Source organism: Drosophila albomicans, chromosome 3 (genome assembly GCF_009650485.2).
Source record: "Drosophila albomicans strain 15112-1751.03 chromosome 3, ASM965048v2, whole genome shotgun sequence".
Classification (NCBI taxonomy): Eukaryota; Metazoa; Arthropoda; class Insecta; order Diptera; family Drosophilidae; genus Drosophila; species Drosophila albomicans.
The window spans coordinates 51,105,829-51,128,474 of record NC_047629.2 but is presented as its reverse complement, the minus strand read 5'-3'; the positions used below and the strand labels follow the sequence as shown (position 1 = coordinate 51,128,474).

General features: G+C 36.3%; 5 protein-coding genes across 12 annotated transcripts in view; 3 read left to right on the top strand and 2 right to left on the bottom strand.

Annotated features, from left to right (window-relative positions):
- Positions 1–3,266: 3,266 nt before the first annotated feature.
- LOC117571893 (larval cuticle protein 65Ag1-like) lies at positions 3,267–3,660 on the bottom strand. The gene is made up of 2 exons (XM_034254358.2): positions 3,536–3,660; positions 3,267–3,469 (listed from the first exon to the last, which is right to left on the bottom strand). The coding sequence occupies exons 1-2, from the start codon at positions 3,658–3,660 to the stop codon at positions 3,271–3,273; spliced, it is 324 nt and encodes a 107-aa protein (XP_034110249.1). The 3' UTR covers positions 3,267–3,270.
- A 1,897-nt stretch (positions 3,661–5,557) lies between these two features.
- On the bottom strand, positions 5,558–6,002 carry LOC117569952 (cuticle protein CP14.6-like). Its single transcript, XM_034251314.2, has 2 exons — positions 5,823–6,002; positions 5,558–5,756 (listed from the first exon to the last, which is right to left on the bottom strand). Exons 1-2 carry the CDS (start codon positions 5,945–5,947, stop codon positions 5,558–5,560), a joined length of 324 nt encoding a protein of 107 aa, XP_034107205.1. The 5' UTR covers positions 5,948–6,002.
- Positions 6,003–8,232: 2,230 nt separating this feature from the next.
- Positions 8,233–22,646, top strand: part of LOC117567321 (gamma-aminobutyric acid receptor subunit beta) — a 43,847-nt gene continuing 29,433 nt past the window's right edge. For 7 of the 8 annotated variants that reach the window (XM_052005830.1, XM_034247226.2, XM_052005832.1 and 4 more), the window contains exons 1-2: positions 8,234–8,350; positions 11,247–13,195. In XM_052005830.1, the coding sequence (XP_051861790.1) occupies positions 13,056–13,195 (140 nt within the window). In that variant the 5' untranslated portion in view covers positions 8,234–8,350; positions 11,247–13,055. Of the gene's footprint in view, positions 8,351–11,246; positions 13,196–22,646 lie in introns of all 8 variants that reach the window. The other variant, XM_052005829.1, reaches the window with a different exon arrangement.
- Positions 14,500–14,982, top strand: LOC117567322 (larval cuticle protein 65Ag1-like). The gene is made up of 2 exons (XM_034247229.2): positions 14,500–14,675; positions 14,742–14,982. Exons 1-2 carry the CDS (start codon positions 14,551–14,553, stop codon positions 14,938–14,940), a joined length of 324 nt encoding a protein of 107 aa, XP_034103120.1. The 5' UTR covers positions 14,500–14,550; the 3' UTR covers positions 14,941–14,982.
- Positions 16,935–17,400, top strand: LOC117567323 (larval cuticle protein 65Ag1-like). The gene is made up of 2 exons (XM_034247230.2): positions 16,935–17,099; positions 17,160–17,400. Exons 1-2 carry the CDS (start codon positions 16,987–16,989, stop codon positions 17,365–17,367), a joined length of 321 nt encoding a protein of 106 aa, XP_034103121.1. The 5' UTR covers positions 16,935–16,986; the 3' UTR covers positions 17,368–17,400.

Sequence of the window (22,646 nt, the reverse complement as noted above, 5' to 3'; positions counted from 1 at the left end):
TCTAACATAATTAAAGTAAAGTTTAGCTATGAAAAAATTACAAAAATATAAAATAATATAATGATTCTTATGCAATTCATTTTAGGGGAAGGAAAAATGCATTATTAAATTGAAACAACTACTCAATTATAGTAGGTAAAGTATTAAATTTAAGATTTTGATTGGAAATTACAAAGTTTCTTTATCAAAGTCAAGTTTAAAACTATATAAGAAATTTAAATGTAAATAATAAATGTAAACATTTCATTTTATTTCAATTTTAGAAGATTAACAATTCAATTTTTATTAACCAAGTAAATATGTATTAAATTTTTGATACAATGCAAAAATAAAGAGTATGTTGAACTCTGCTAATTATTATAGTAAAATTTAAGGCAATTGTAAAAACACAAATATTAAGTTGCTGACAAAAAAATGTTGCGCTTCGTTGTTGTTTAAAACGACTTAGTTGAAAACTTGACAGACAGGAAATGAGTCGATGTTCATTTATTGTCAAAATGCGAATGCATAAAGAAAATTATAAACAACAAAGTGAGCAAATTAGAATACTTGGCTGACAAAAATAGAATTGTTGTTTTTAGAAAATTAAAATATAAAAAGTATAGAAAATTGCATTAATTTAAATGCTTGTTTAAAACTTGTCTTTGCAATAGAATCTTTGTTTTAAATTTAATAAATAAAGCATAATTATTATAAGCGAAAAAATGTGTTTTATCTTTAATTAATTTAAAAAAAAATAAATTTAAATATTTAGCATAATACTTGGTAGTCAAAATTTGAGTCGCTGTCATTTTCTTATTAAAATGTGAAAGAAGTAAAAAATGTGAGCAAATTAAAATATTTAGTTAACTATTTGGCTGGTAGAAAAATCTGTTTTTGTACTTCTGAAAGTATATTATAAATATTGTTTTAAAAAAATTGCATTAATGTAGAGTTAGTTCAATGCCATTGTTGCTGTCAAAGGTTCGTCCACTGTTCAAACTTGGCTGACAGAAGTATCCCATCGCAATTCGCTGTTGTCGCTGTTTAAAAAATGCTGCACAAATATGTGTTAGTATGTGTGCTTGTGTACGTGTGTGTGTGTGTGTGGTAAGGCAATTCGTTTACTGCTCCACTGCTGAATATTGCTCTTGTTGTTGTTATTATTATTGTTGTTGTTGCTGTTTTTGTTTCGCTTTTGTTTCGAACTTGTCGTTGTCGTCATTGCCCTTGCTGCCCCACAGTGGCACACACACACACTCACACAACCACACACACACATAGACAGAGAGTTCTACAGTTCTCTGGCAGTTCTGGGCACCAGCATTGTGTTTTGGTGCAGGCCACGATTGTCACTGCGAGCGCCCCAAGCATAGACAACTTTTTATGAATTCGCAGAGACCCCCCTCCACTCTCCACTCTCCCTCTCCGTCGATAGCCCCAGCCTAGTTGCTCCCCAAACCGAACACTGTGGCTGGCTGTCAGAGCCAAGCCATGCAGAATAATCTGGCGCAGTGACAGTGGCAGCAGCCCCAGCAGAGAACAGGGTTAAATAAGCTGTTAATTATGTGTTTAAAATTTCTGACATGACGCAGTGCAAATTATTTATTTACATTTTATTTTTAGCTCTTTTCGCTCGCTCTCGCTTTCGCTTTGGCTTTCCCTCTCTCTCTTTCTATCTCGCTCTTGCTCTTGTTCCGTTGCCTTTGCCTGTTTAACTTCTTTGTGTTTATATCGCTTTTGCCATTTATGAATATGCTATATTGCGCAATTCAGATACACACACATAAAATTACAAGCATCGCAACGCAGTCTGTGTAGCTAAACGCAGGACACTGTGACGTATACGCAATTCAAGCGAGCATGTACCAAAAATACGTATACTACGTGTTGGCTGCCACAACACAATATTTGGCTTTTGCAAAAGTATTTGTCTTTTTACGATACGATTTATTCAGCAATAGCCATCGGCTAACCTCTCTCCAGAATGCTATTCCCAAGGCCCCCTTTTTACCTTCGACCTCATACAATACTTTTGGTCGTCGTGTAATTAATAACTTTGTGCGCATAAGTGACCCAGCTAACAAAAGAAAGCTCAACTGGCATACAATTGCAATAAATCAGTTAACTTATTTGACCAAAAAATGTCGTTGAATAGATTTGCATAAATTACTTGCTCTGCGATCGCAGACAATCGATTTGCATACATCAAATTCACGATTTGGATCGTGTATTGTGCATTCCGGGGTTCGCTTTGCATTATGTTTAATGGTTTATCACAATAGAGTGATGACTATCAGCCACTTATCTATGAGTTAAAAGCATTGAATTAAACCAGTTTCGAAGCTTTGTTTAACTCGTCTATTTCAACTTTGGTTAGCTGCATGCTCAAACAGCTTTGACAACTTTCAATATAAAATATATTTGTTTATTTAATAGTGGAGTCTATAAAATTATAGTACAATGTTATTTAATTTGCTTCTCTTTATTAGTTGTATATATGCATAAATGCATGCATGTATTAATAACGTGTTTATGGAATTCGAAAGGACTTCTTCATGTCTTTTATATATTGCATTCAATTTTGCATTTGAATTAATGTGTTTCGATTAATATTTGTTCCCCATGTTTAACTTATTTGTTGTTAAAGTATAACGCAACTCATATTTGTTTTTATTTAAAGAGATAAAGAAAAAAGTTCAGAATTAAGATCCAAGCCTACTTCCGCATCCGCAAATCGATTTGGTAAACACAATAATTTTCTTTATGATTCCTGAAAATTTAATGCGATTTTATAAAAATTGTAGAAGTTTTTAAGAAATTTTTTTATGGCGAAAAATATAGTTCATGGTATATTTTTTTTTATTTTACCGTTATTAATAATCTAGTATCTTTTATAATTAATACCGCACTGTTTTGCTGCGATGGTTGACAAAACCTTTTTATACTGAAACAAAAAACATGATTTTGACCTTAACTTCTATAATCAATAAATTAATTATTATTAATCGGATTATAATATTGATACAATTCTTTTGTGATTTAGTTGTAGTTGACGAAATGCCGGCTTACATTCTTTTGTTTGATAGTTGTCCTGAAAGCATCTGCCTTGTATGGACACACATTTCATACCTTAAGACAAGATCTGATAGTATGTTATCATCATCAAGGAACCCATTTAAGCACGAGCAAAACTCAGCGTGTAATTCAAGTGTAGAAACAAGAAGACACAAAAGAAAACAGAAAATATTTTTTTTAACAATAATCAATTTATTTTAAACCTGAAGTTTCTTAAGCCTCTGGAGCAACGGGCAAATGAGCACCCGAAGGTTGGAAACCGTTCTCATCGGCGATGTAGGTGAGGGAGATAATTTGACCATCGGGAGCAGGGTAGCTGAAGCTTCCGCGCACAGAAAGAGCCTCGTTCTCTGAGCCTTGGTTCTCAAGACGACCTGAGCTCTCCTCCTTGATGCCGTTCGAGGTTTCGAAACTACAACAGCAAATGCAATTTAAGGATCAGTGAATGTTTGATAATTGGTTTTTGTAGGTCACTTACTTAGCGGAGAAGCCATCGGGTTCAACATTAGCTTCCTGGTTGATGACAAATGCCTCTGCGTCAGGATTAACTGGGCTAGCCACGGCCAGGGCGAAGAGGGCGACGAAGACGATGAGGAACTTCATGTTTGGTTGAAGATTGTAGTGCGTTTGAGATATCAAAGTTGACTATACATTTTGATGCACATCGCCTCGATATTTATACTCAACTTCAGTGTGCAAATAATTCGCAACATCATTGGCGAAAAATTTAGGAAACTGGTTTTATTGGGAGTATAAAAAACAAGTAAGAAAGCTACAGTCGAGTGTGCTCGACTGTGAGATACCCGCTACCCATTTTGAATAAAAGCAAAATATTTCGGTATTATTTTCAAAATATACCGAAAATACTACAAAAATACTAAAAATGTACCAAATGGTGTATTTATTATATCGATTTAGTACCAAATTCGAAATATACCACAGACGGCACAATATGCCAGATATACAAAACTATTTATTTAATAACTTCCACAATTTATCTGATCGCAATTAAAATCTCAGGAATCATAAATACTATTGTTATTATTGTATACACATAACAAACGCTGTTGAAAAAAAATTACAGCTCTATCTCTTATAGTCTCTAAGATCTAAGTGTTCATATGAACGGATGGACAGACAGACAGACGGACATGGCTAGATCGTCTCGGCTATTGATGCTGATCAAGAATATATATACTTTATAGGGTCGGAGATGCCTCCTTCTACCCTATGGGGAGCGGGTATAAAAATTCGCGAATATGTAAATGAATACAAAAATTAATTAATACCTTAAAAAAAATTAATGCATGTCACCTTATAGTTTTGAATGCAAAGCTGCTTAACTTGTGCATGTTTGTATGTATATATGTTAGCGACATATATTAGAATAGTATGTTAATAAAATGCAGTAGATATATCGAGTTTGCAGTCGGTGTTAACATAAAGTTGACCGGTACTGCTAAAGAGGTCTCCTCTGCCTCTCTATTGGCTGCCGGCTTAACCTAACAGAAAGTTGCAAAATTAAAAATAAAACAAATCTTTATTTCTTCTACTAATGTCTCTAGTAATGGGTAACGATGAAAGCCTTTCTTATACTGAAACAAAAAACAAAAAATTTTGGCCTTGAACTTAAACTGATTATGATATTGATACATTCATTTAGTGATTTAGTTGCAGTTGACGAAATGCCGGCTTACATTTTTATACCCGCTACCCATGGAGTAGAAGGGTATTATAACTTTGTGCCGGCAGGAAATGTATGTAACAGGTAGAAGGAGGCATCTTTGACCCTATAAAGTATATATATTCTTGATCAGCATCAACAGCCGAGACATCTAAAACCATGTCCGTCTGTTCGTCTGTGTGTCTGTGTGTCTGTCCGTCTGTCCGTATGAAACACTGGATCTCAGAGACTATAAGAGATAGAGCAATAATTTTTTTTCGACGGCATTTGTTATGTTTGCACGCAGATCAAGGTTGTTTCAAATTCTTTGCCACGCCCACTTCCGCCCCGAAGTTATTAAAGAAATACTTTTGTATGGGCAAAAACGCCTACTTACTAGGGCTCTTAGTTGCTTTGGCCGACAATGTGGTATATTGTGCCGTCTATGGTATATTTTGAATGTGGTACTATTTCGATATACCAAATATATCATTTGGTATATTTTAGTATTTTTGCAGTATATTCGGTATATTTTGAGAAAAATTCCGCACAATATATTTCTTTTATTCAAAATGGGTAGCGGGTATCTCACAGTCGAGTACACTCGACTGTAGCTTTCTTACTTGTTTTATAGTTGTCCTGGAAGCATCTGCCTTACATGGACACGCATTTCATACCTTAAGACAAGATCTGATAGTATGTTAATATCATCAAGGAACTCATTTAAACACGAGCAAAACTCAGCGTGTAATTCAGGAATAGAAACAAGAAGACACAAAAGAAAACAGAAAATATTTTTTTTAAACAATTATCAATTTATTTTTAACCTGAAGTTTCTTAAGCTTCTGGGGCAACGGGCAAATGAGCACCCGAAGGCTGGAAACCGTCCTTATCGGCGGTGTAAGTGACGGTGTAAATGACACCATCGGGAGCAGGGTAGCTGAAGCTTCCGCGCACTACAATAGCCTCTTCCTCTGTGCCTTGGTTCTCAAGATGACCTTCGCTCTCTGCATTGATGCCATTCGAGGTTTCGACACTATAATATCAAATACAGCATAAGGATCAGCGAATGTTTGGTAATAGGTTTTTATTGGTCACTTACGCGTATTTGAAGCTTTCAGGTAAAACTTCAGCATCCTGTCTCACAACAACTGCATCTGCATCAGGATTAATTGGCGTGGCCACGGCCAGGGCGAAGAGGGCGACGAAGACGATGAGGAACTTCATGTTTGGTTTAAGATTGTAGTGCGTTTGAGATATCAAAGGTGACTATACATTTTGATGCACATCGCCTCGATATTTATACTCAACTTCAGTGTGCAAATAATTCGCAACATCATTGGCGAAAAATTTAGAAAACTGGTTTTATTGGGAGTATAATAAAAAATTCGCGAATATGTAAATGAATACACAAATTAATTCATGCCTTAAAAAAATTAATGCATGTCACCTTATAGTTTTGAATGCAAAGCTGCTTAACTTGTGCATGTATGTATGTATATATGTTAGCGACATATATTAGAATAGTATGTTAATAAAATGCAGTAGATATATCGAGTTTGCAGTTGGTGTTAACATAAAGTTGACCGGTTCAACTACAGATGTCTCCTCTGCTTCTCTTTTGGCTGCCGGTTTAACTTAACACAAAGTTGCAAAATTAAAAATAAAACAAATATTTATTTCTTATACTAAGGTCTCAAGTAAAAAATATATCAAAAACAAATATTTATGCACATATAATTATTTATTCCTTAATGTAATCAACCCGTTTTTTTTAATGAATTTTTTTTAGCGGAAGCATTTTTAAAGTGGTTTAGTTTTTGTTGTTGCAGCTGAATATGTTGTTAGAACATTAAAACGCTCTTCAAGATCCTTAAATTGTAAGCTAAATAAAAATAAACAAATAAAGACAGACAACATTAACACTGTCAAATTAATGAAAATGTTTTAAAATGCACTTTAGCACTGCCTTTCCATTCACTCTTTCATATGCAATTTAGCCGATTTATTTTGACTTGTGAATATAGCAGAAATTGTTTTGTCATACAATTTGAAATAAATATATATGAAAACCATCAATTTTTATATATAACACAGATATTTGTTAATAAAATGGGATGTTTGGTTAACCCGGTACTTAACGCATCAATATCAACGCAACGATATCAAGCATACGTTATGCAGAACATGACAATATTATAAGAAGTTTGTGACATACATTTGTTGCTCTTGTTTTGTATTTTAAAAGACAAAAAGTGTTTTATTATTTTGCTTCATTACTGCCTCTATCTTAGCTCTTCCTATTTGAAATCTTGCTGATATATTTGTGAGCATAGAAGACTATTGTACAAGTAATGGTTCTGATAGTAAATATATAAAAAAAAAAACAAACTTTTATATTTAATTTTGTTATTTCTTAATGATATACATTGTTAAATTGTGTTGTTAAGCTAAGCCGTTAGTTTACGAAATACAATAGCAAGCATACGTCATGCAGAATAAGTAAATAATTTAAGTACTTTGTGGATAACATTTCTATCCAAATGTTATGGTTTTTCGATAACAATTATCAACGAATTGATACAGCAAATATTATTTTACTATTCTACTTTAATACTGCCTCTTTCTTTTCTGTTTCTGTGAACAATTTAGCTGATATATTTTGACTCGTGCAAACACCAAAAATTTGTATATATTGTTTTATTGAACATTTATCATAATAACATTTTTTTATATAAAATATAGTTATTTTTGTAATGTCATAAAAGTTAAATTGGGGTGTTCTGTTAAGCCGTTACTTATGGCAATTCAATATCAAGCATACGACATGCAGAACACGTAAAGTATATACTTTGTGGCAAGCATTTGTAGCTGTGACTTTGTACTTTTTAAATATAAACGAATTGAAATAGCAAAAACTACTTTACTATTTGACTTCAATACTGCCTCTTTCTTAAGTCTTTCTTTCTGCAATTTAGCTGATATATTTTGACTTGAGAGCATGAAGTGCCAAAGTGGCAAAGACAGGGAGGCAAAGTCAGCTGCTGAGGCAGATCTAAAACGGTTCCCGGTTGAACAAAAAGCGCAGAAACTCAACAACAGTAACAACAACAACAGCGTTCGCTTAAAGCCAACAATAACAGCGACTTACAACAGCTACACACAATACATATAGAGAGTAAAGTAAAGTAAAGTAAAGTGAAGCAGAGTAAAGTAAAGTAGTAGCTCTGCACATTTTTTTTTGTTAAGGAGCGTTCCGTGCCACATTCGGTTGCGATTCGGTTGAGGCGAGTTCGAGTTCGGCTTCAAGTTCGTGTGTCGTGTGTCGCGCCCAGAATTTTGTTTTTTTTTTTTTTTTTGTTTGCAGATTCGTGTTGTGTGTGCCACACTGTGCCAGTCGGTCTAACACGAAGTGATGGAAATTGCCGAATGCCCGACGACGATGAATGTCCCGATGCGTTCGACGTTGTGAGTTCTGCGTTCTGAGCGTTGAGCGAGTCGACTCCCGAGTCCAAGTCCGAGTCCGTGTCCGTGTCGAGTTGAGTTCAGACGTTGTCGTCGCCAACGCTGTGCGCAAAAATTAAAATAGTTCAAGCGAGGCATAGATACATTATCCACATACAATTTTTGGTATAATCTTTTGAAATTCTAAAACTACAAAATACAAAAGGAAACAACAATCAATTATCTAAAATAAATTTGTGCAATGAAATCGGAAAACAGAAAACTGCCAAATGAAATCATTTCATTTCAATGAAATCTGCCGTTTCGCTTGAAAAGAGGCGTTGCTGCAAAAATCGAAGCCAACTTTATGCATATTTCTTGGTGTAGAGAGCGCGACGTGCGTCTGTGTATGTGTATATATATATATATTTATACACATACATACGCGCGTGTACGTGTGTGTGAGTGTGTGAATGTGTACATGTAAATGGAATTCACGACATTACCGTGTTAAAATATTGAAATTGAAAAAGAAAAAGAAAACGAAAACGAAAAAAAAAACAAAATATTTGCAAAAAATTCAAATAACAAAAAATATAATTTGAATGTGAAACTAAACTCGGTCACTCAAACCAAAAGACTCGATAAACCTAAATAAATAAAAGTTGAGCCCAAAGCGGAGTCTGATGCAACGTTCGCTTGTATATACATACGTACATATATGCATATATAGATGATATAAATATACATATATACCGCACTCTGCATAAGTGAGGAGCAATATCGTCGGCGTCTTCGTGCGTCTCTTGTTCCCTTCTTTTTTTTTTTGGCAGCCGTCTGCCGCCTCAAGTCTTGGTGGCTGCTCCAATTCCAGGTCTCGTCTTCCGGCTGCTTCCGACTGACTTTTCTTTTATATATTATTTTATTCGCAAGCAAATTGATGGCCGGCTTCGTTGATTAGCCTGATGAGAGCGAGAGAAAGAGGGAGAGACAGAGACCCGCATATGCTTTCAATTGCTTTGCGAAATCTCACATGCACCATAAAATATAAAAGCAGAAAAGCAGAATCTTCTCGTCTTAATGATACTCAGAGGTTAATGGATTAGACTGCAAACTCGTGGAAGGGAGAAAGACAAGCAATGTTACTTGGTTGATTTTGTGCCAACATTTTATACTTTTCCATTAAAAACTTGCCTTCAAAATCTGATTAAGTAATTTGCAAGTTTTCCATGTTGCGCATTAAATATGCAAGTTCAAGTTAGGGTCTGCATATTTAAGCCTTTTTGTAGGTCATCAAAAATGTAAGGACCAGCTCCGAGGCAAAACTCATTAATAACTCTCGGCGCTTGCACAAAAGCCAAAACAGAATGGTGAATTGTGAGTGGGGGAAAACTTGTACGCAGAATGACAATAATAAATACACACACATATACACACATTTGCCATTTTAATTAATGCCAAAGTCCTTATCATTGAAAACACAGAGACAGCAACAGCAACAACAACAAACGCAAGAGAGAGAGTTGCACATATGTTTATGTAATTCACTTATCCTGTGACGGCTCAGCTCGCGTTTCTTCTGACAAGTTGAACAACAGCAACAGCCATGGCAACGCTGTCATTGCCCCTTCTCCTACTCCTTCGCCTCCTCCTCCTCCTCCTCTGCCACGTTTCATAACAACAAATTTCGAAATCCTTTACGTCTTTGCCACAAAAAGCAATCAAAGCAACGGCGCGAAGTACAAGTAAATTTTGAAAGCAAAAGCCACACACACACACACGCATACACGCACACAAAACCAATTAACGAGATACGTGCGAATGTGTGGCATACGAAAGAGCGAGAAATCACACACATTGAGAGAGGGAGAGGGAAAGAGCTAGCAAGCAAAAGATAATAGGGGCCCGAAGGAGCCAAAGCATGCAGAAAAGGGCATACAAATCAAATGCGCTTAAAAAATACACGTAAAACTAAAAAAAATACAGAGAGAAAAAAAATAACAAAACAGCAATACAAAAGCAAAGGCCTGACACACTCACACGCACACACTCACACACATACATACACAGAGACAGAAGTGTAGTAGATGGGTGGCAGGAGCCAAGTAGCAAGCGTTTATGCTAAACAGAGTGTAACTGCCGGGGTTGCCAGTTTGCCAGTGACATTTCTGCAAAAGCCAAATCCAAATGGCGACAAGCGTAGGGAGTAACCGAAAGGGGGAGTGGGGAAGAAAGGTGGGTCTCTAGGCCCCGCGAGGCAATTGCGGCTGCAAAGCAGAACGAACGAACGAACGAGAAACGAACGGCAAACAATGCGAGAGAGCCCGAGAGCGAGAGAGAGACAGAGAGTGCACGCGCCTTTTGCAGAAATTGTAGCATACTTACAGGCGCTCTCAAAAAATTTCGAGCTGAAGCTATTTTTGGCTCGCTCTGCAGGCTCGTCTGCTCTCCAAGCAAAGCGAAAAACCCAAAAGCAAACTGTCAACGGGCTGCCTCCAATTGCTGACTCTGGGCAAACGCTATTCAAACGCGCAGCTGTGAAAGATAAAGGACGAAAACAGCAGCACGCAAAACTACGGAAGACGCTTTGCCTTTGCCCAACTAAACAAAATATATGTGTGTGAGTGCAAGTGTATGCATGTGTGTGTATGTGTGTGAGTGTTTATGCGTGCAATCATAATTAAATAAATAATAAATAAATATTATATATAACACAATTATTTAAAGCAATATGAAACAAATTGGAAATAATAAAAAAAAATTGGTGTATATTTAGTAAAATTTAAATTTACAAAACTGTGAAAGAAACAATAAAAAATACATATTACAAAAAAATTAAAATTAATGACAATTCTAAAATAAGTCTTTGAAAACTGTAAAACAAAAATTTAAAAAAAAATTTGAATTAATAATAATAATAATATAAATATTTCAAAAACTGTGAAAAAAACATAATAATAATTACACTTAAAAATAAATATAAAACTAATAAAAAAAAACTGTGAAACAAGCAATTAAATTAAAAATACATATTGGGCCATTAGAAAATTTAATGATAATTCCACATTTTTCGCATTCTCAGTGTAAACTATAAACTCTAAAATAAACAAGGAAAGGAAGAAAAAACATAATTGTAAATTTTTAAAATCATTTCGGAAAGAAAACACCACAAAAAGGAACTTTATCATCTCTAAAACATTCAGACTCAGCAATTAAAATGAGAAGCGTCGCCTACAGCAGCAATAACAACAACATCAACAACAACATCAAGTGGAAGCTAGAGCCAACGGACAATAAACGCTCAGTGCAGCAATAACAATAAGAGACAACAAAAAAATATGGGATGGAGCGTCAATTTGGATGAGAAAAGTTAAAGACGATTACTTGTAATAAAAAAAAGAAAACGAAAAAAGAAAACCCCTCTGAAACGCAAGTCACAATTGATCTAGGGGGCAAAGGACGAACATTAACAATGCGGAGATTTATTAATATTTATTAATGAACGACGTGGCGCAAGCAGCAAGCAGCAACAGCAAAAAAAAGAGCATAGAAAAAGAGGTGTGTGGCTGTGTATGTGTGTGCGACGAGCATAATACATAATAAAACAGGATGCGTAATTAACGCATAATCCACCACAAAAAGGACGACGTCAAGACAACGAAAGGCTCAATTTCAGGGAATTTGCAAAAAGCCCTCACGACGCAGACAGGAATGTAATTAAAAGTAAATACAGTAACAAATAAAAAGAAGAGTAAAGGCAAAGAAAAGAGGAAAACTTGGGGCAGATGTCACGTCAGAGCGTAGCTGAGGCTCAAAGTTATCTAATGACAGACGCAGCGCGGTAACACATCAGCATCAACATCAGCAGCAGCAGCAGCAGCAATAGCAACAACATCGTGCGACGTGCAGCTTGGCGCGATTAATGTGGCCGAGGTCAACAGCGCGCAATAGAGCAATAACATCATCATCCCGGGCAGCAGGATCGGCTGTGACATCGGCAGCAGCAGCAACATCTTCTTCATCATCATCAACAACCTCTTCGTCATCATCAGCAGCATTGATAGATGCAAGTCTGCCCATTCCCAGTGCCATTGAGGTGGAATCAATATCGGACTCGGTGCTGTTGTGTCAACTTCTGATGCTCCTCGCACTGACATTGTTTTGGTTAAGCTTTGCCTTGCCGCGCAGTCAAACGATAGCGCACTGGCAACGCATCAACTAAGTCAGAAACGAGAAAGAGATAGCAACTTAAGCTTAAGAGCAATTCAGCAATAATAATACACACTCAGACTCATATTCACACACAGACTCACACACACACAACAAGCACGCACTGATGTACTGACTGAAAGCCTCGCTGCCTAAACAAAAAAAAAATAAAATAAAATTAACCAAAAACAAAAATAAAAAATAAATAAAGAAAGCAACCAACTAACTCACTGACTGAGAGACTAGAGCGAATGCCCCATTTAGAGCGACACAAAGAAGAAAGGAAAAGTGGACAAGCAACTCAACTAATGCAACAAAATTCAACTACTTGCAACTGAAACCAAAAACAAAACAAAAAAAACATCAACTAAAACTTACTTACTTTATACGCAACCAAGAAAAAAGCTAAACGAAAAAAACAAAAATCTAAAATCATTTTAATGCCAAATAAAACAAAAAACGTAATTCATAAATAATTGCAACACACAAAACAACAAAAAACAAAAACAAATGAACGAGAAACATTTTTAAATAAGCAACAGACGCACTCCACGATTAAACAACCACAACAACAATAAGAGCAACAACAACTAGCAACTTACTTAAGAACAACCTTCCAACCTTTTGACATTCGCCACGCACCACAGCAACAACAACAGCAACAACAACAACCTGCACCACCATGAGTGATTCAGCAATGGACAAATTAATCAAATTGACGCCCTGCACCCGCACACCGCTGCTGACAATATGGCTGGCCATCAATATGGCGCTAATTGTACAGGAGCAGGGCCCCAAGAGGAGCACCACAGTCCAATCGGCGTAAGTACCAATCATTAGCTATCTAAATGCGATCTATCTACATACATATATCATATCGATATAACTATATCGAGTATAACTCGTCTAATTAAACGTTTGCTGCACGTTCCGCCTTCTGCTGCTGCATAACAGTTTAATTTATTGAACATTGTGTTAATCACCGCAAAAGAAACCTGATCGAATTTCATTCTACTTCTCAATCAATTAATATAAATAATGCGATTTATCTGCATAAACCAGTTCATAAATATGTATTTTATATGTGTGTGCACTTCCTGAACCTTGGTCTAATTTTAAACACTTTCCAAATGTGGCACACAAAACCCGAACCTACGACAATATTTCATGTGTGTAATATGTAAGAAATTCACCTATTGAGAGTATGGATTAAAGAGATACCCTATAACATTACACAACTGTAGTTAAATTAAATTAATAGCCAAATGCAAAATTAGAATACCCCATTTATTTGTGGCCATTGTTCCGGGGTATTATTGTCATAAAACACCAAATTAATTTGGCATTTTGGCTATTCAATCTTCAGTTGGTGTGCAAAAAGTGAGAGGGAGGGAAGACAGTCGATACAGCTACACCGACTTCTTCTTCTTCTTCGTTTTCGTCTTTTTCTTCTTCGACTTTTGGCTGCGACTTAAGACATTGCCATTAACATTGAAGTGCTAATTTTTGGCTAGCCCATCAATGATTATGACGTCAAACGTTGTATCTGAGCCAACGAATAACCGGTAATATCTTCGTCTGGGTCGCATCCATCGCTGGGCCAAGACGCTGCGTGTGCGAGCGAGATGGCTTAACTAGCCAAAACCCAAAAATAAGAAAAAACAAAACTACAGTTAACCAGATTGTGATGCTAACCTTGAGGTTGCGAATATTATAATAATTAAAAAAAATAAAAAACACCACAAATAAAACAAAAGCAAAAGCAAGGAAGAGATCCACGTGCTTGTCCGTAATCTCAGCATTTATTTGGGTTTCTGTGTCTTTGAAAAGGGAAAGTGAAGCATGATTGTATCTCGGTTGACAACAAACAATGATTAAATGCCCACGTTAAATATAGAACTTTGCAAATTAATTAACCATCCATCCACAAAAAATATGCAAAGCAGCCGAGTGTCACGCATTAGTTTTTTGCAAACAAATTAATGTATTCATTAGGCATTTGGACTGTATTTGCATAGGCATTAATACAAACCCGGACAATGCGAATAACTAGTTTTTGTTTCGCGATGTCAGTGCAGATTACACATGCGCGAGTTGAGTATAAATATCGAGGCGATCTGCCTCAAAATGTATAGTCACCTTTGATATCTCAAACGCACTACAACCTTAAACCAAACATGAAGTTCCTCATCGTCTTCGTCGCTCTCTTCGCCCTGGCCGTGGCTAGCCCAGTTAATCCTGATGCAGATGCAGTTGTCCTGAGACAGGATGCCGATGTTGGACCTGTAAGCTTCAAATACGGGTAAGTGACCAATAAAAACCTATTACCAAACATTCACTGATCCTTATGCTGTATTTGATATTATAGTGTCGAAACCTCGAATGGCATCAAGGAGGAGAGCGAAGGTCATCTTGAGAATGAAGGTACAGAGGAAGAGGGTATTGCAGTGCGCGGAAGCTACAGCTTCGTCGCCGACGATGGTGTCACTTACACCGTCACTTACACCGCCGGTAAGGACGGTTACCAACCACAGGGTGCTCATCTGCCCGTTGCCCCCGAAGCTTAAGAAACTTCAGTTTTAAAATAAATTGATTATTGTTAAAAAAAAGAGGATATTTTTCTATGAACTCTTTGAAGTGCACTTCAATCACAGACAATTCCTGGACAATTCTCACTAAAGAGGTCAAAAGTAGTTGACAAAATCTTAAGCCTGTTCCTTAAACAGTTTCGTTGGTCAGAAGATTACCACGCAGCTCAGTACTTGTATTCTAAGGATTATCTGTTGTTTTTACCAGTCACCGAAAAGACTTGTCAACATCGATTCGATTGAGTTTTGAGTGAGCTTTCCCTTAATGGTGTTCGATGTGAGATCGTTATGTGTCCTGCAGCATAAATCTTTTTATCACACTGGAAGCCCAATATGTTCCCTTTTCTGGGCTTGGATAGCGAGTTCTGCTTCCTCAGATGTCTTTCTTACTAACAGACAACATTATCAAAGAAGACAGTCATCAACCTGTTATTCAAAAATATCAATTCGCAGAGTTAGGTGTTTAGAAATGTATGACGAATCATCTTACTGAGCTGCTAAATTATTGTTAGATCAGAGCTTGATCTATATATTTATAATATATCAAACTTATTTGTAAATAAATTGACACGGCAAGAGGAATATCGATGATATGACAATTGCAGCAACAGTAGAGGTTTCAACTATAAGTGGCATGAAAAAATTTGATTCATCAAAAAAAAACTAATAAGTATGAAATGAATAGTTGATTGTGCTGACCTAAAAGATAAATGAGTCCGCAATTTGCGCAAAATTTAATACTGCAATAATGCAGGTTTTTTTTAATTTCTTCTCTATCTATCTTTATGCACAATATGTCGAGTGTGCTCGACTACCCGTTGTAAATAATCGCAAAATAGTAAGACATTCATTTTAAAGTATATTAAATTTATAAACCACAAAAATACTAAAATATACCAAAGAGTGTATTTGGTATATTTATTTATTTATTTATGAGTAATAGATTCAAAATGTACCATACAGTACAAAATAGAACAGATTGTCAGCCAAAGTAACTAAGACCGTAGTAAGTAAATAAATTATTCCAAAGTTAAATAAAATATTCCCATTATAATTCTCAACGTCTTGGTAATTAATCGATCGATGTGTAAACCGAGATCTGCTATCGTGGCAATAAATTGTTTTTTCTATATTCGTTAACAAATATTTAAATATAAACAATCGGAGGACTTTAATTTGTACAGAGCGACGAATGTATAAAAAACATAAGCTACACCAATGTCTTATAGACAAAAACTATGTAGCTTAGAAAAAAACTGGAATCAAAATTCAATGCTGTTAATTATTTTTTCTTGATGACCACACAATAAACGTATTCAAAACCAAGAACCACTCTCTTAAATATTCATATTCGCTAATGACGAAAAAGAAAACTTTAGAGAACATAACAAATTAGGATGATGTTTCTAATGCTTTTCAATATTTTCGCGTTTCTAATTTTCCACAACTTTCACCAAATTTGATGTGGAGAATTAAACATTTTTTCGATTGTCAGAAACTTATAATACCCAACTAACAAATAGATGCGGTGTAGACAAGATTTATTTCTTTTAAAATGATAACAATATGAATATAAAAATAATGAAAACGAAAGTTAATTTCAAATCACACTATCAAACAACAAATTTCAGACACATTTTTGTTATACGGAAAAAGTTTGCCGAAAGTGAATCATCAATACTATACTTTTATCAATATACAAATTAAATGTGCATACAAATCGAAATACGTTATCATATAGAATATGTAGACAAAACTAGATTCAAACTCGTTGTTCGATTAAAGATGACGCCGACATTTGCATTTGCAAAGTTAATTACTGCGATTTGTATTTTCTTTTGTTTGCTTTGTCATATTTTATTGTCTATCATATTTGCCATTAAACTAGTTTCATAATCTTTTGCCAATGTTGTTCGAAATAAACGATAGTCGCATCGATTTCGCAACGATATAAATACGCAGATGGTCAGACTCAAAATGCATAGTTAGCTTTGATATCTCAAACGCAATAGACTCTATCTAAACATGAAGTTCCTTATTGTCTTCGTTGCCCTCTTCGCCCTCGTCCTGGCTGCACCCGACGCAGTCGAAATTCACAGACAAGACAGCGTCGTCACTGCTGATGGATATAATTTCGAGTAAGTGAGCTATACAAAAAGAATTTGCAAGCATTCCCTTACGATTATTTTATGTTGTAGCACCTTAACCTCTGATGGCTCCCGCCATGTCTCGAGCGGTAAACTGCTTCCAGGTGAAGAAGAAGATAAGGGTGAATATTCGGTCAAGGGTAGCTACAGCTTCGTTGCCGATGATGGCCTGACCTACACCGTCGACTACATTGCCGATAAGAACGGTTTCCAGCCTTCCGGTGCTCATTTGCCCATTGCCCCAGAGGCCCTTCATTAAATTAGAAAGCTTAAAATAAATTGATTGTTATTGACAACGAATATGAGTGTTTTTTTATGAATTGGTTTAGATAGTAAATCTATATATATAAACGAATATATATCAAACAAAATCTTCAACATCTTTTCAATGCACTATTAAGAAAAGAAACTGTTTTTTAAATACCATATTCAAAAAATAATATATATAAAAAAGTGCGCTTTATATGAGTATCACCAGATGATTAGCATTTTTGCAAGCAGCTTTAATAAGAAATTAGATTTCAAGTCTTAGGTAGAACCCGTTGTCCCTAAGAGGGATGCAGCAATAACCAGTGGAGGTCCATAGCTGTACTGATTTATGGAATCTTCGTGCTGGCAAAAGCCAGCAACATTCTTGTTGGTAGCCATGCAACGTCATGAAGATCGATTAGACAATTAGATAATTACACACAGCGATTCAAGGTATTTCAGCCAAAGTCGAGATAACAGTGGCCATACACATACAGGAGATGCTTCAGTGATTCCTTAACTTCGGACTCGTTACATTTCCTGATCACTATTGGCTCAGTCTTACCGCATGAGCAGCCAACAAACAGGGACCAGTTAATATATAGAGCGTTAGCAGTCTTTCTTTAAGTTGGTTAATAGTTGATATTTATTAAATAACACATCACCTTTGCGGTTTTACATGAGATAGTAGACCACCAACTCATGTCCAATCAGAGTTCAAAATATCCTTAATATAAAGGAAGTTTGATCCTGTTTGAATGACTTTCTTTCCTTTCTTCCTTAACACAGCTGTTTCATAAATATAAAATGCTTAAAATACTACATAACATATATATGCCTAAATGATCCACATTTTAAATTATTTCTTGAGTAGCAAATTAGAAATTAAAATACGAATATCATTAAAATAAAGAAAAGTATAGATTTTCTTTAGAAGATTCCCTTTTACTTTAAACTTCAGCAATCTCTCAAATGAATATAATAAAAAACAAAAATGCGCTTATTATTGCCGTTTGTAACTTTACAGCAAATATGAAATGATGAACAATTTTAGCAACATTCATCTGCAGATAAATAATGGCAACAATAAATTCTTTTTTGCGACACATTTTACTGCAACGCGCAACATTCAGCGTTCAGCGTTTAGTGGCCAGTGGCCAGTGGCCAGTGTCCAATGGGGAGGCAGTGTTCAGGTGCGTGTGTGTCTCCATGGAGTAATATTTCATGGTAATTTATGATTATTCAAATAAGCACTTGTACTATATTTCGCTGTACAATAGTGCAAACTGGGGCTTTAAACTAATGGCCAGGCTGGCAGTCCGCTGTTGGCGGTTGGCGAAGCTAATTAGGCTGAATGACAGCCTGTGTTTGACCTGCCATCAGTAAATAAACAGTACAAGTGTTTTGGAACGAAACAAGAACAAAAAAAAAAAAAGTGCAGTCAGAGTCAATTAATTAAGCTCGTCATCGTCGCATTTGCATATGGCGAGAACGCGGCTTGAAAAATGACAACTGCCAGGCACCAACAACCAACAGGCAAGGACTTCTAATTACACAGTTTGCGCAGTAAATTGACAGTGTTGTTTGGCTTTGAAAAGTGCATGCGACATTGTTGGAAAGAAGTTGCCATCGCATTCACAATGTTTTCCTTTTCGGGTTAACGCTCATTAGTTCACATTCAGAGAGTTTATTATATACGCACACACACACACACACATCCATTCACATTCACATAAAGCAAGCAGGCAATTTGCCTAAATCAAAGGCTCTTCCAACTCCAACTCCAATTCTGGACTGTGACTTCAAATGAGATGGGATCGCGTGAGGCAGCGTAACAACAAGAAACAAGTGCCGCACAAAAAGAGAGATGAGGCAAGAGGCAAGAGGCAAAGGAGGCAAACTCAAATGTCGTGGAAATGTCGCAAGTCACACGACGCTTGGCACAGTTGGCTGCTTATTTGGGGCAGGTTGTGTAAAGTTTACGCCACTTTTTCATGCAACATTGCACAGGCGACGCCACAAAGTGTGCAACACAAAATGATAGCCTTGTATAAACACACACACACACACAGAGACACACACACAGACTCTCTTACAATGCATTTGTTGCTGCTAAGAAAGGTTAAAGGCCACAGCTACACAACGACACAATTTCACAAGCAGCTCCTGCTGCTCACTTTATACCCCTGAACTTCCTGTGCCCCAGAGAGAGATAGAGGCAGAGAGCGACTCTCGGACTGTGCTCCACGCTCCGTTGTGCACCACTTGCCACACAAGTGCACACTTCACTTGGAATTTATTGATGGCAGATAATGCCGAAGTGGCAGCAGCAGCAATGGCAGCGACAAAGCAACACCGCCTAGTCTGAAAGCACAGTAGGACATCTGCCTGCCTGCTTGCCTCTTTCTTTATCCCTCTCACTCTTTTGCTCTCTCTTTTCTTCTCTCTTTTGGGTGGCAGCTGCATCATTCAACAAAACGCTGACTGAGACGTTGGCAGCAGCTGAGACAACAGCTCGCCGTTGAGTGTCATTGAGCGTAAATTGTTGTTCCTTCACATTTTGAGTATGATTGAGAATATCCACAAACGTTTCGTTTTGTGGAGAGAGAGAGAGATCAAAGGGGGCGATGGATGCCAGCCAAGTTGTTGAGCTGAATGTTCAGCCAGCCGTTCCCCAACTACTTTTCGAATATGAAATATTTAATAAAGCCCAGACACGGTTACTTCAATTTTCTTTCGTTTCGTTTCGTTTTTTTGTTTTTTTTTCGCTCTCATTCGCAAATCCAATTCGCCAGGCAACCATTTCTGCCCTATCTGCTGGCGCTGCTGCTCAATTTGGAAAATGTCAAGGACTTGCATATATGCATTTACCTCACTTTTGAGCTGTCACATCAATTGTAATTGAAATTGACTTTTGTTTAATCAAACAGAGATTCGAGTGCAATTCGCCTATTTTTATATATTTTTGTATTTCCCAAGGCCCCATGTATTGCATGGGCGTGGTCGCCAGCTGAGAGTTAGCATAACATATTTATCTACTCAGGCCCAGCTTAATAAATATGTACGTTTATTTTTAGAAAATGTTGGCCATCAAGCTATCACTTTATTAAAAAACGCTTACTCACACACACACACCAACAAATACATAGTAGAAATAGCCCAAGTGTTTTACTGCGTAACAAAAACAGAAAATGTGCTTTGCCAACTTTTGGCTTATCTTTGAGCCAGCGTTGGCAATGCTTAAGTTGTTGTTTCTCCTGCTGTTGTTGTAGAGAGTATTTTGCCTGACATGGGTAGCCGGGGCTTTCGGTCCACGGAGGAGAAGAGACGTGAATAGCGTGTCGACTGTCGACTGTCGACTGGCAGCGAGATAATGTTTTCTAGCAGTTTTCGCATTTCCGTTTTGTTTTAACATATCACTTGAATTTATGCAATGGCGCGTGTCCAACGCCGCGTATACGTAATGGCCAGCACTCAAAGTAACACGGACAACGGCACGACAGCAACAACAACAACAGCAACAACAATGACAACAAACAATAACAAAGATATTTCTTACATTTTCATTTCACTGTCGGCCATCATCAGTTACGCAGTGAACACTGCTGGGGCGTTGCCGCTAGCTCCAACACATACACAAACTTACGCTCACACACATACATACACAAGGCTACACGCACACACACACACACACACACACAAACATTAGATGTGGACAAACAAAGCATCAACAGCGGCTTCAGATAAGACAACAAACTGTGGCCAGCGATAATATGCCCGGCGTTGGCTGTGGATAAGTGTGTGCATGTAGTTGTGTGTGTGTGTATGTGTTTGTGGGTTAGTGTGTGTGTGGATGTGGATGTGGATGAGGATGTGGATTTAGTTGGTGTTGCCATGGTGGCAACTTGGCGACACGTTTTGGGCTTGGACTTTGCTACTCGCTGTCGTTGCTTTCTGCCTCCGTTGCTGCGCATGACATTGGTTTGTTACACTTTGCTGTTTGTTGTTGTTGTTGTTGCTGTTTCCTTGTTGTTGTTGTTGTTGTTGCTGCCACAGCGCGTATTGTGCAAGTCACTTTGCACACTTTGTCGCTGTGGCACACATAAAAAGCGTTGCCTACATTTGTGGGCGCATCCTCCACTAAACTTAATATCCCTGACAGCTCAAGCTTTCACTATTTATGCTACATGTTTCCCTTGACACATCACACAGCATATTCAGAGCAATTTCTTAAATCAAATTGGTATTTACTAAATATGAAAGATATTTTATATTAAAATTGGAATCTACGTGTAAATAAAAAAAGAATATTCAATGAAATCTAAGACCAGCTGGCGATATTTTATTTCTAATAAAATGAAACTAGAAATGACTATAAAAATATATTTGAGAAGAATTGCTTGTGAAAATATATTAAGAGCAATTTCTTAGATAAAATATGTATTTATAAAATTAAAATTGGAAGCTACTCTTAGCTGTGTGTAAACTAATAATAAATGATATAATATATCTGAGGCAAGCTGTAGATCATTTTGATTATAAACTTAACACTGAATATACGGAATTTAATATACCGTCATTGTCATATTTTAAACATTTATATTTAGTATATTTTTTCAGTATGTTAATTTGGTATATTTTAATAGATCTGGTATATTTGAAGTTTATAATATGTACGTAAAAGTGGTGTGCAAATATATTTTGCCAATTTCTCAATAAAAATACGAAAAGATTGGAAAGAAACTTTAATAAAAGTAAATAATAAAGCCATTAAATTTGAAACAACCTTTTGATATTGTAAAATGATTAAAGTAATAATGATAAAGAATTGCTCTAGAAATACAATAGTTTCAGTTAGTTCGAAAAAAGCATAGTAAAAATAATAAATCAAGGCTTTAGCTTCTATTGCTAGGAATCAAATAAATTACTTAAATAACAAACTGAATATATATGCGACTTTAAAATATATTCGCAATTGCTTTAGAGTATTTAAATAAGCATTGAAAAAAAATTGCGCATTTTTAGCTGTAATTCAATGCATACATATTTGCTCATACTACTTGTCTGCAGACTTAAAGCCTAACATATAAGTATATTGTGTGTATATAGCATGTATATGTATGTGTATTTCAATGGGCAAATATTTGATGGCTCATTGACAGTCTCGAGTGCACTCAATAACAAGCATCACACACAGGCAGCCACACACACACTGACACACACTGACACACATAGAGCGCAGCCAGAGAGTGTGCATAAATAATTTGATCAAATGTGTCATAGTAGTCG